The following is a 12,723-nucleotide window of genomic DNA, read 5'->3' as shown; positions in this document are numbered from 1 at the left end:
TCAAAGCACCTCCATGAGTACTCATGGAGTACTCATGAGTACTCTGTCATCCAGAGATTTTATAACACCTCGTGGACAAGAACAACCTCCTTTTCTACATCTGGGAAGAGAGAAGTAGCAGCCTGCCCAGGGGCACACAAGAACAGCCAACCTTGTGTCCTGCTCAGACTTCTCAGTCACATTCCCTTCTCTCAGGCAGGTTAAGTGCAAGATGAGAATAATTCTGTTTCCAGAAATTATTTCAAAGGCTCAGATCCCACTGATTTTCAGCAAACATTGAACAGAGTGACAGACACATTTTTGGCATCAACTCTCCTGCACTGTGACCCTCCACCACTAGAGAAATAAAATTTAAATTATAATCAAATTACATAACCATTACCTGCTAAAACTGATGGCATTAGATCTTCACATAAAGGAATCTAGAAAACTCATTTATAGTTTGTTTAATTAGTACAACATGCAAGTTTCTGAACAACATACAGACTTAAAAATAAATTTAAAAATTAATACTTGCCCACATTTTAAACTGTTGATTTCACTGTTTCATGTATCAAACACAAAACACTAGACAAAACACCTGACATACAACAGAGGCAACACAAACTATCAGCCTGCAACATCTCTTCTTCTTTCCATTTGTCTAAACACTGTGCAGAGTGCCATTTTGGGTGACCAAATGATCCTTCCTGGCCTCCAGCTGCCATTCTGGAATGACCAGGAGCCCTGTATAAGTCTCTTGAACACTCCAGGGGACATAAAAGGTGCTATGACAGAACCACTGTATCCCAGTCTGAACATCCTGGGCTTCAGCTGGCAAGGATCAGGATTTCATTCCTGGCCCAGCTGCTGATAACCCATGAAATCACTCAAAACATGGAAACTTCTGCACCCTCTTGTCCCTATTCTGCCAGTCCCACTAGAATACTCTTCAAGAGCTCTGCTTCATCACTAATTGTTCTTAATTTTGTCAATGATCTCTTCTGAGAACTGTTGTCTCGTGAGACACCAGCTAGGCAAAGCAGTCTGTTTGCACAGAACTCCAAGCCCAATCACATCCTTAATACACTGGATTTATTTTTTTCTCTGAGCACACACCCATGCCCTGGTTTATCCCATTTGAGGAGTTTGTGGAGGTTCTTTTACACTCACATTTTATTCTCTTTATACTCGTATCAGCATGCTAGTGTGTGACTGAAATATATGCAGCAACCAACTGAAATTTTGCAGATCAAAGCAGATGATTCGGGAAGTGTGAGGAGGGAAGGAACAGAAATGAAGATTACTTACTTTTCATTTTGGAGCAAAGTTAGTCTTAAAAATACTCAAAATGTAACACTTCCTAACTGGAGACTCATCTGCAGTACAGAACTACAAAGTTCCCATCCCACTCCTTAAAAAATTAAATGTTACCTATGAAAACCAAAAATAACAAATATTGAATAAACTCTGTAACACTTTGCAAAGTGCCACAAAGTTTCCCTGGCACCTGTGGCAGTCAAATTATAAATATCATTCCAAAGCCCAGGATGCCTTGTGTGTGTACTTAATCATAGAAGAAATTAAATTTACACCTGCTTCCTATTAGGCAAGTGAAAGCACAAAGACTACTTCTCAGCTTACTTAACAATGAAGTTTTATGCCTGTCCTTCTTCCAGTTGCTATGGTACTACTGAAAGTTAACAGCCAAAGTGGTAAGAAAGCAGCTTACATTTCAAAAGATAAACACCTACTCAAACCTTTATTCATTAAGTGCATTCTGCTGAGTCCCAAACTGCAGCGCTGGAGGACAGAGCTGCATTCCTGGCTCTTAACTGGGGAAGCTAAATTACTTGGATAGTGAGTATCCTGCAACAAACTGCCATTAGTACAAGCACATGAGCCCTCCAGAGGCCAGTTCTGAACCTGCAAACTCCTGTCCTGGACTGCCCTGTGGATGCACACATGGATTAGATCAGGAATGGCCAAAGGCCAGCAAGCTCCTCTCACCAGCCAAGGCCAGGACTTGGTGCTCACTGGACGGTCCCTCTGTCTCCTACTGAACCCCTCTGATTCCATAGGCTTGGATCCAAGGCCTGAGGTGGCAGCACAGCCTCCTTGTTCCAGGAAGGGAGTAGGAAAAACAAGTCCAGGTCTGGCTGAAGCTTTAACACCTGGGCACACTGGACCAGGTCATACCCAAGCTTGTTGCTCTGTCAGCAATTCCAGGGATCTCAAAGGCAAGGCCAACCAAAGGCACGTGAGCTCTTCAAACCTTACATTTTCTTGTTGTTGTTCTGCTCTGCCAAAAATGAATGTGTAATTGTACTCCAATTACCTGCATGGCTTCTCTTTTAAAGCAAAAATTATGAGATTTGCCTTTCTTCCCAATATTTAAATACCATAATCATTTAGTCATGCAACATTTCTGAGATCTGCTGAATGATTCCTTTCTCTGGATCATTTTCCTTCCCTGATTGTAGGGTTTTTGCTTTAGAAATAAAACATCTCTAAGTAGAATTTAATGTGAATTTAAACACAGCAAGCAATGACAATGTGCTACAAAATTCCTGTCATCACAGGTTACAGTTATTTGATAACTCTTTAACTTAAAAGGTGTCACTAAATTCTTGCAATAAACAACAACAAAAAAAAAACCACAAACCAAAACAAAACAAAAAAAACCAAAAAAACCCCAAAAATAAACAAAAAAACAAACCCTGATTTTAAATTTCTGTGTCTGTATCAAACATACAAAATTATACAATAACAAATCATACAGAAGTCCAGAAGTCAACAGGACTTTGAGCATACAAGTATGATGGCATGAGTGAATCCCAAGATGTAGCACTCCACTGAGTTTAATGATTCCCAAGTGCCCAGACACACTTTCTTCTGGACTGGGGTTTACTTGACATTCATTCTTACCAGCTTGCCAAATAATTCCCTTACTGTCATCATTTTCACTAAAAAGAAATATGCTTCCCACCCCCTTATTTTTGTTAAATCCTGTAGGAGATGTATCCCAGTACAGAAACACTTTTATATATTGTTGTATGGCATGACATATATTTATATTAATTGTACAATACATTAATATAATGAAAAATAAATACCCACTACCACTCTTTTTGTCTAACAAGGAGCTTTTTTTGCATGCACAAAATAATCTTCTCAAATATCTAACTAATGGAATTTCATCATTATACTCTGTTATATTGTAGCTATTCATTAAAAAAAAAATAATTTCTACATACCTGTCTTGTCAAATGCTATCCAAGCAGGAGGAGCACTTCCTATTGCTTCAGGAAACACACTGTTGGTAATTTGCAGGGTCTGGCCAGGTAACAGCTCACCTCCTATTCCAGGTTTATCTTCAAACAGCCTCCGAACATTATTGCTGTACCCACAGATCTGTGATCTGTGGAACTTTTCTCCCCCAATCTGTAAAAGTGCAGAAGAAAAAGAGAAAAAAAAAATCCATATTTTTGTTTTTAAGTCCATGATAGCTGACCATTCAGGCGAGGAGGATTAATCATGCAAAAGTTTCTTTGTATTTACTTTTAATGCAGACTCTAAAAACCTGTAACAACTGGAATGCTGCAAGTGAAGTGACATTTTCCAGTGGCCAATTCGCCAGTCTTATAGACAAAAATGGAATAATATCCCAATAATTTACCTAGGATGAGAGACTGGATGGAACCAGATGTTTACCCCCCCCAACACTCCTTCCCTGCAATAAGGATTGAGGTATTTGATAGAGAAAGAATCAAATCACCCCCAAGAACTGTTGTAAAAGGTAAAGGGGAAAGGCCTTTCCTACAGCTCTCCAGAGGACAAATGGAAACAGTTCAGCAGCACTCAGAGAACAGCCTGCTCTCCTTACTCATGTCAAAGATCTTATTTACACTTGCATCCCTGAGTGCAAATAAATTCCTCTGTACCAGTGAATACACTTGAATTTTAGGAGGCTGGACCTGAATATAAAGGCAGACATTTATTTCATCTGGGAGTATTTTAAAAGAAGGTCTCTGTAGTGACTCCTCTGTATTATTACTAATTTTTCAGGCAATTAAAGATGGAGCGCTTAAAAATATAGGAACAACCAACAGCAAAGAAAACCATCTTGCCCACTTGAATTTCTTGACTGGGGCTGGAGCCAGTCTTCAAGTGACACAGAAAGCTTCTGGGCTCACATAAATATCACTCCTCTCTCTGGGAATGTCCCTCCTAATAAGCTGGCCAGAAGCAGCTGGTGTGAGCTGGGCTTGGGCAGCAATTCCCCCATGGGCAGCAATTCCCCCATGACCCCACACATCAGTCTCACAGACGAGGACAGGGAAATAGAAAATTCCAATGGAAAACTCCACTTCCTTCCATGAACAACAATCCTGACTTAGCTACTCTCACTCTGCTATTCTTCTCTTTCTTGCCCTCTCAAATCCTCAAAATATTTTATCTGGGAAAGCAGAGAGGGCCACTGCACCCTGGCATGCCCATTAAGGGAGAGGCCATGGGAGCTGTGCCCTCCCTTGGCCTGGGGCTGGGGGAACATGAGGGAAGATGAGGCTGAAGAGGGAACTGATGTTAGGGGTGAGAAAATCAAAGGTAAGGGAAAAGGTTGGACACCAAAATTTTTCACAGCAGCACCAGAGCAGCATGTCAGTAAAGTATCAGTGGGGAAAAAATGCCTCCCCACTCCATTTGGAAGACTGGGCATCACTGATTATCATATTCATATGTGTAAACCACTACTCCCCCAAAAGGTGTAGAGAGTTCTAAGTTAATATCATAAATCATAAAATGGTACAAATAATCTTTTTTCATGATGGCAACATTCAAGTGCTCCAAGATAACACAACATACACCCAGCAGAGCAGTCCTGGGAACAAGCGCAAGCAGTGAAACAGCAAAACTCAAGCAGTTATTTCATTCTGCCAGCATGAAAGAGTCAGGAATTGAAAGGCAGGGAACCAGCCTCATGGCACAGAATTATCAACACAAATCTGTTCCTGCACACTGGGGTCACAGTCTGAACTGCTCACCTGCCTCCAGGTGCTCCAAATCCAATGGCTCAAGACAGAGAGCTGCTGACATGAACAGCCCAGTCACTGCTTTAGCTTAACCTTGCTTAAAATCCTTTTGCACACCACTTTTGCAAGGGCAGCAGTATGAAAAAGAATACTTACTATTTTTACAAATCATTCTTTTTAATACCATGATAATCAATGGCTATACCCTTGCTTAGGTTTAAAAAAGCTGAGCTAGCCAGTACCCTTTCAAACAGTTATTGCAAAGGAATAAGGTTCACATACTGGGGTCAGAAACAATCAGAGCTATGAGAACACATCCCCAAAAAGATACTTTAAAGGTAAGCAATTCTTATTAGCAATTATTCACCTTCTGAACAAAGGTGAATAAAAGAGCATGCAGAAAGTATCATAATTTAAAGAATAATACAAAGGAAACAGAAAATTTCTCCTCAAGATATAACTCAAGAACAAAAGTTACTGAATAAAAGAGAAAACCAATAAAAGGAAATGCTTGTATGCAGACTAGGAGCTCATGGCCCCCATCACAGAGCATTGCTCAAGCCAGGAATTTAACCAGTCACATTTTCAGGAATTATGCCCAAAATTAAATATTTTATATCAGCACAGATTTGTGAGCTGTGACATAAAATGCCATGCCTCAGTGTGAGCACTGAAGGCATCAGAAGCAGAGCTCCATGTGGTCATCCCACCTCTCCCACAAGAAGAGAGGACAGGGGCTCTCCTGGGATTGGAACAGCCAGGCACTGACAGGGGCTGGCACCTTTGCACATCTGCACTTGGGATGGTTCCTTCTCTCTCCTTTGGGTGCTACTGATCTTCTCTTTGTTCTTTTGTTTCTTTTTTAAATAATTTTGCTCCTCTATAGGCTCAGAAAGAGCTGGGGAGAAGTCAGAAAGGAAGGGAGCTTTCTGCATTTATCAGTTCAAATGCACAATAACTACAGTCAAGCTGAATTTTAAAAGGGGATTTTCTAGGCAGAAACATCTGATTTAAACTGAACTTGCTACAGAACAGATCCACTTTCTGGCACAGCAAGTATTTAATTATTTTCCCTCTATTACCAAAGCATGTGTTAGGGAGAAAGGCACAGTTAGCGAAGCACAGTGAGGGTGGCAGTTTTCCTGAGCAAAGGAAAGCTTTTCATGTTCTCAAAACTTCTTCTAGAAGCATTTGCTGTTCATATGTCCTCGGGGTTTAGCAGCAAAAGTATGGCCAAGTGCTCATCAAAGTAATCCAGGAATAACCCTGCTGGAATTTCCAGAATTTAGGGCTAAAATCACAACATCCTTAAAATTTTATATGAAAAATATATAATGAAACAGCTTCAATTCTGTTAAGAATCTTTTGTGTCATTCCTGTAACTTTTTAGGGTTTGACAAAAAGACTATTTGAGATTCCCAATCACATAATTACTTATCCCCTTCTTCTAAAAAGCATCTAGATCCATAGACAAAACAATCCCTTCTCAAAATCTGTACAGGTATATCTTAAAAAAAAAACCAACAACCAAACAACAGAACAACAACAACAAAAATAGAAAGTTTTAAAAAAAGATTAGTTATAGTTGAGGATCACAAAAGGGACAAATCACATTTAGGAAACTTCAGCTAATGAACTCAGACCACATCCGGCCTAAAATAGTGACAGAACATCATTCATCATTCATCATTCACCTCCACATTGAATGACTTCTAACAGAAAGCTTTCAGAGAGCAGGGAAAGCTTGAATGTGTCTGCTGTGCTAATGCAGCTCAACTGAACAGGCCGTGGGTCTGCTGAACAAAGCTGGACATTTTCTGTGTGGTGAGCCTGAAAAATATTGAGGATGCACTCAAGAGTGACTAATACAAAGGTCAGGGTTCTCTGACTGCAGCTCTTGGCTCTGCAAACTCAGCCCCTGCAGTCCTCGGGGAACGCTGCCTCGTGCTCGCTCCGTCTTGCTCTGGAATAGTCACAGCAAACTCCCCAGGGAGCTGCACATTCCAGCTGAACCAAACACAGCTGGAAACCTTCCAGCACAGCAGCTGGAGTGATGGGAGAGCCCTCAGTGAGCTCTCAGAAGCCACGTTTTTAACTCAATCCCACAGGGAGCTATGCAGGAGTGGCAGCACAGCTCTGTACCCAGTATCCATCTGTAATTCCCACCTTGGGAACAGCAGCTGCGCCCTGGATGTCCTGCTCAAACCCTGTATCAGGATGAACTGTGGCACTTCTGAACTAGTCTAGCTGCTGATGAAGTCTCCTGGCTAAGTGACAGAAATAAATGCAAATGCTACACACTGTGCCAGTCAAATTCATGTGACTGATTTCCAACTCTTTTATCACCCCCTGCTTGCTGCAGAGGTCTCAGGATGTTCAGGGCTTAAGTGGTACTGGCAAAGCAGGAACACCCTAAGACATTGTTGCCAGCAACTCTGATGCCACTTCAAAAACATCACAAAACAAGGTGCATCAACACCAATAAGTGTGGATCAGTACAGGAAAGGCATGGATCTATTGCAGCAGATCCAGAGGAGCTCCAGAAAAATTAGCAGGGCCTGGAGCACCTCTCCTATAAGGACAGGCTGAGAGAGTTGGGTTATTCAGCCCAGAGAAGAGAAGCATCCAGGGAGAATTTACTGTGACCTTTCTTCAAGGGGGAGTATAAGAATAACAGGGACAGACTTTTTAGCAGAGCCTGTTGCAACAGGACAAGGGGTTGTAGCTTTAAGTGAAAAGAGAGCTGATGCAGGTTAGGTATGAGAAGGAAATTTTTAACAATGATGGTGGTGAAACATTGGGACAGGCACCCCAGAGAGGTGGTGGATGCCCCATTCCTAAAAATATTCAAGGTCAGGTTGCCCTGAGTAACCTGATCTAGCAGAAGGTGTTCTGCTCATAGCCTGCATAACCTTTAAAGGTCTCTTCCAACCCAAACCATTCTGTGATTCTGGCCTGCTCTTACTGCCTGGGAGAAGACAAAAAGATGGATAAAGGAAAGGGCCCAAAATGCAGCCACAAGGGGCAGCTACAGGAAGATTTGGGATTGGGGGAGATCTGGGGAAGCAAGGCTGAGAGGCAGGAGGTAGCAGAAGGGGTTCAGGGAAAGAAGAAAGAACAGCAGACACAATTACTTATAAAGAGGTTGGGAAATGTTCTTGGTCAAGAAAAACTAACGTTCTTATTTGTGGGTTACAGAGCAGCAGAAAGTATTTCAGGCAGGAAACACAGAGACAGCCACAGTAGCACAGTTGAGGGCAATTCCAAGCTGCTGCAATAAACAAGGAAGATATGGAATTTCTGCTGTGCCACTAAAGCTTGCAACAGAATTTTTTGCAAGTTTTTCAAGGATGTAGTTTCCCCCTGAGATCTATAAACTTATTGTCCAATTCTCTAAGAAATGCCATGGAGAACTGTTGCACAGAATTTTCTCTCTGAGAGGGATTTCAAACATCAGGAAGGAAAACACACTGGTCAGCCAGCACTTGGCAAATCTGACCTATATGAATACGGGTTTGTCACCCTCCTCCTTAGCTCCTGACACAGGCAAGGACACCAACGCAGTATCAGAAGGAGCAGCTGCTTTTGAGAACAGGAGGCAGACAAGGAACACCAATAAATGGAGTAGTTGTGTTGCAACCAGTGCCATCCCTGACACAGTCCAGGCTCCAAATGCACAAACTTTGTCTTGCAGTAACAAAGCAAACCTTTTATATGCTGTGTTTCCATCACATGCCCAAAATACCTGTGTTGTTACATTTCCTCATCACTCACAAACAAAAAACTCAAGCACTGCTGATGAGCAGCTGATCTTTGGACTTCTGATTTAAAAGACGTGGAGGGTTTTTTTGATGAATGTACTTCTGTGTACACAAACTACTCTAATTTTGATTTTGAACACTACCTTAAGGCTCTGATTTTCTGGAAGCAGCCCAGCCACCTTATTAAACACATCCAAGGTAGACAGAACACACGCACTCCCCTTCCATGCCTTTTGTGGGTCTACAGATGAGGCAGGTGGAAGCATTAGGAGCAGAGACAAGAGAATTTCACTAGGAGCTTGAACAGCAATGAGTGGAATTAATACCCATAATTATAAACCAAGGGCTGATAGGAACAAGAATCCCCTGTCCCCTGTGCATCCTCCTTCAGGGAATGCTTTGCCACTGTTGTTTCTGGGCAGTAAGAGGTGTTGATGGTGATGCTCACGGCCCTAACAGGTGGAAACATTTTCTTTTCAATTTATCTATAGCAGTGACACCTTTTTTCTCCTTTAAATGTGTTATTTTCAGCCTCTCATTTGTGGAGGTGAGTTGTCATTATTAACTCCACTGTCTCAAGGACTGACACAAGAACAACCTGGAGCCCTAACAAGGGTCTAACCATGGTTTTATAATGTTGTCTTGTGGCACTTTGTGACAGCTTTCACACCTTTAGTTCTCATAACATACTCACTGTGTGCACTTCAGCATGGGGTGCTCCACACTGTTAGTAACCCTTCCCAAGCATGTGAAGTTATTAAATTAATTAAGTTAAATTGATGTTTGGAGAACAAAAAAGCCACAGATATCCCTGAGCTGAGCTATTCTGCTTCCAGCCAGCAGGTACCAATGGCACACACCTATTCCACCACACTCACTCAGCAGCCACCTCAAGAGTTACACACAACCAATCCTCAACAAAGCAAATCTCAATTCAGCAATTCCACCACACTCACTCAGCAGCCACCTCAAGAGTTACACACACAACCAACCCTCAACAAAACAAATCTCAATTCAGATAGAGACTGAGTATTCACCACCAGACCTTTTTTTTGTACCCCTTCTGAAACACCAGCATCCAGCTGTTTCCAGGGAAGAAGATCCTCCCTGTCTCTAGGCTGGGCTTGTAAGAGGCCCCATATTTGCACACACGTGTGCAGTGCTGACACACAGAGTGAGGCTGGGAGTCCACATATTTCTACACAACTTCATGCTCCCTGTACCTGGCAGCTTTGTGTCTACCTGTCTTGTGTCTATCTTAGAATCATAAAGGCCTGTGCTGTAAGAGACCTTAGAGATCATTCAGTTCCAAGCCTCTTTTCATGGGTAGGGACACCTTCCTCCAGACCAGACTGCTCAGAGCTGCACTCAACCTGGCTTGAACACTTCCAGCAATGGGGCATTGACACGTTCTATGGGAAACCTTGGCCACAACATGTTTATGGTGTGAAAATGACAGATTCTCTTCCAGGTGTTTTAACATTATTAACAATGTTAAAATACACTGTTTCATTTGTTTCATTTGTCTCCCGAAGGCACCAGCTAGAGTGCTGTGCACTAACTCTGCCCCACCCCCTGCACTGCTTCACATTAGAGTGTGCTCAGTGAATTCCTAACTATTCTTGATTAAATTTTTTGAAGTAGTGATGGCAGCCTCCTCTTACGTTTGCTGTGATAAAATCACCATCCTGTCTATTTAGCCTGCATTAATAGTATTGGAAACCTTGAAACAGCACATCAGCATTTCTGTCGCTGCCCTCTCTGGCAAAGCCTTTTTGGTTACTGATGTAGAGGGTATCTGTCTCTGCTTTGTTCTGTTAGAGCTGCGCCAAGAGCTCAAAATATCCCAAAGCAGTTGCCAGATTACAGAACCATGAGGTTGGAAAAGATCTCTGAGATCACTGAGTCCAACCTGTGACCGATCACCACCATGTCACCGACCATGGCCCTGAGTGCCACACCAGGATCATGACTGTGTCACCCAGACCATGGCCATGAGTGCCACACCAGGATCACCATCGTGTCACCTGGACCATGGCCATGAGTGCCACACCAGGATCATGACTGTGTCACCCAGGGACGGTGACTGCACCGCCTCCCTGGGCAGCCCACCCCGCTGTCTAATCAGCCTTTCCGTGCAGAAACTCCTCCTGGGCTCCGGCCTGCACCTCCCCCGGCGCAGCCGTGGCCTGGGCTCGCCCCGTCCTGCGGCACAGCGCCCTCACCGGCCGCCGGGGCCGGGGCAGCTCGGCGCACCCGGGGCCGCCTCGCCCCCACCTGCTGGCCCGGCGGGAGGCCAGGAGGCTGTGGCCAGGTGGGGGCCAGGCTCTTCTCCCAGGGGACAAGTGACAGGAGAGAGGACATGGTCTAAAGCAGACCCAGGGGAGGTTTAGGCTGGACATCAGAAGGAATTTTTTCATGGATGGTGATTAGACATTGGAATGGGATGCCCAGGGAGGTGGTGGAGTCACCCTGGATGTGGCACTCAGGGCCATGGGCTGGGTGACACCATGGTGATTGGTGACAAGTCAGACTCAATCTCAGAGATCTTTTCCAGCCTAAAGGATTCTGTGAAAATTTACCTCACCTGGTGAGGAGCAGTGACTTCTCTGGACAGGGAGCCCCCCAAATACCTCTGGAACTGGGGTCACAGATGGGACAAATCCCGCTGCGTTTGCCATTTTCTGCACCAATTAATTTTTAATGGTTTTCGTTTTGTGACTTTTACACAGCACATTTTACTCTGGGGCCCTGTCAGGCTAGGGGGAGGGGGAGGTGGGATGTTTTTATAGCTTTTTGTTTGGTTTTTTGCATTTTAGCCCACTGGGATGGGGAAACTGGGTCAGTGGGTTTCCACCTTCTGGTTTCCCAGCACTGTACCACACATCTGCATTTGCATTTAGTGTGGAAAGGTAAACATTTAAAATATATTTTAATTGAAAATTAGAGAAACCATCATTTTAATCACATTCATTTCATACAGTGGGCGGTATTACGCAAAAATTTAAATTTCAAACAGAAAATACAGTGAGAGTTTCTCACGGATGGCTGGTGGGGGGAAGGGTTGTTTTTCTTTAATGGAAGTAACATTTTCCTTGTTAATAAGGGAAGATGCATTCCAGATCACTTCCAAAGCCAGTTCCAGAGAACAGCAGCCGTGCTGTGTTCCTCCATTTTACATAAAGCTGTTCATTAATACGGTTTTGGTTTTTTTAATTAGACTACTTTTTACAGAAAAATTAGTTTATGGATAAAATAACTAAAAAACCTGAAATATTCTGATCTGCCATCACCCTGTCTCAGAGGAGCTGTAGTTCAGCTGCTGAATGTCCTTATTCTCATGGATGGAGTGGATCTCCCCTGCCATATTTCATACTCTATGATGCATCAGACCATGAAATTCCCATAATGTGTCATCCCTCCTCCCCCAACCAGAGGCTCGTGGAACAGCATGGGAGATGTGTTCAGTCTGAGCAAGCCTGGGAGAGACTCCCCATCCAGTCCCCAGGGAGCATTTGTGCACAATTCACTCCCTGAATTGGAATTTCACCAAAAAAATGTTCTGATTTCCAAACCTGTCATTTATGGGGAAATTATTTTTTATTTTGGGGTTGTTTTGTGGAAGGAAGGAAGGAAGGAAGGAAGGAAGGAAGGAAGGAAGGAAGGAAGGCATTGGTATCTCCAATTTTGTGGCTCATTGCATAACAGGGTGGTTGAAATGTCTTAAAATGCCCTCTGGTATCAATAATAAACTGTTGCTCCAAGGTTTCAGGCAGTAGGGACAGAGGCTGCATGTGAAAAACCTGCAAAGGAAACAGGAGCCTTGCTGGAGGAAGGTCAGTGAAATGCAGAGTGTCAGTAGAGCCTGGTGCATTTTCAGCAGAAAATCCTGTGAATTGTCCCTAAACCCTCAGGTCATTTTTTTCTGCACCTCTGCCTCCCCCAGTAAA

At 43.2% G+C, this 12,723-nt stretch overlaps 1 protein-coding gene across 1 annotated transcript in view; it reads right to left on the bottom strand.

Moving 5' to 3' along the window:
* Positions 1 to 10,717, bottom strand: part of EFHC2 (EF-hand domain containing 2) — a 57,145-nt gene extending 46,428 nt beyond the window's left edge. Inside the window, exons 1-2 of the mRNA XM_039729330.1 lie at positions 10,646 to 10,717; positions 3,240 to 3,423 (exon numbers count right to left, since the gene is read on the bottom strand). Of these exons, the coding sequence (XP_039585264.1) occupies positions 3,240 to 3,423; positions 10,646 to 10,717 (256 nt within the window). The remainder of the gene's footprint in view (positions 1 to 3,239; positions 3,424 to 10,645) is intronic.
* Positions 10,718 to 12,723: the final 2,006 nt, after the last annotated feature.

The sequence above is a fragment of the Passer montanus genome, unplaced genomic scaffold (genome assembly GCF_014805655.1).
Source record: "Passer montanus isolate IOZ18808 unplaced genomic scaffold, ASM1480565v1 scaffold69, whole genome shotgun sequence".
Taxonomy (NCBI): Eukaryota; Metazoa; Chordata; class Aves; order Passeriformes; family Passeridae; genus Passer; species Passer montanus.
Note: the sequence above shows the minus strand (reverse complement) of the source record. Positions and strands in the feature narration are given on the sequence as shown.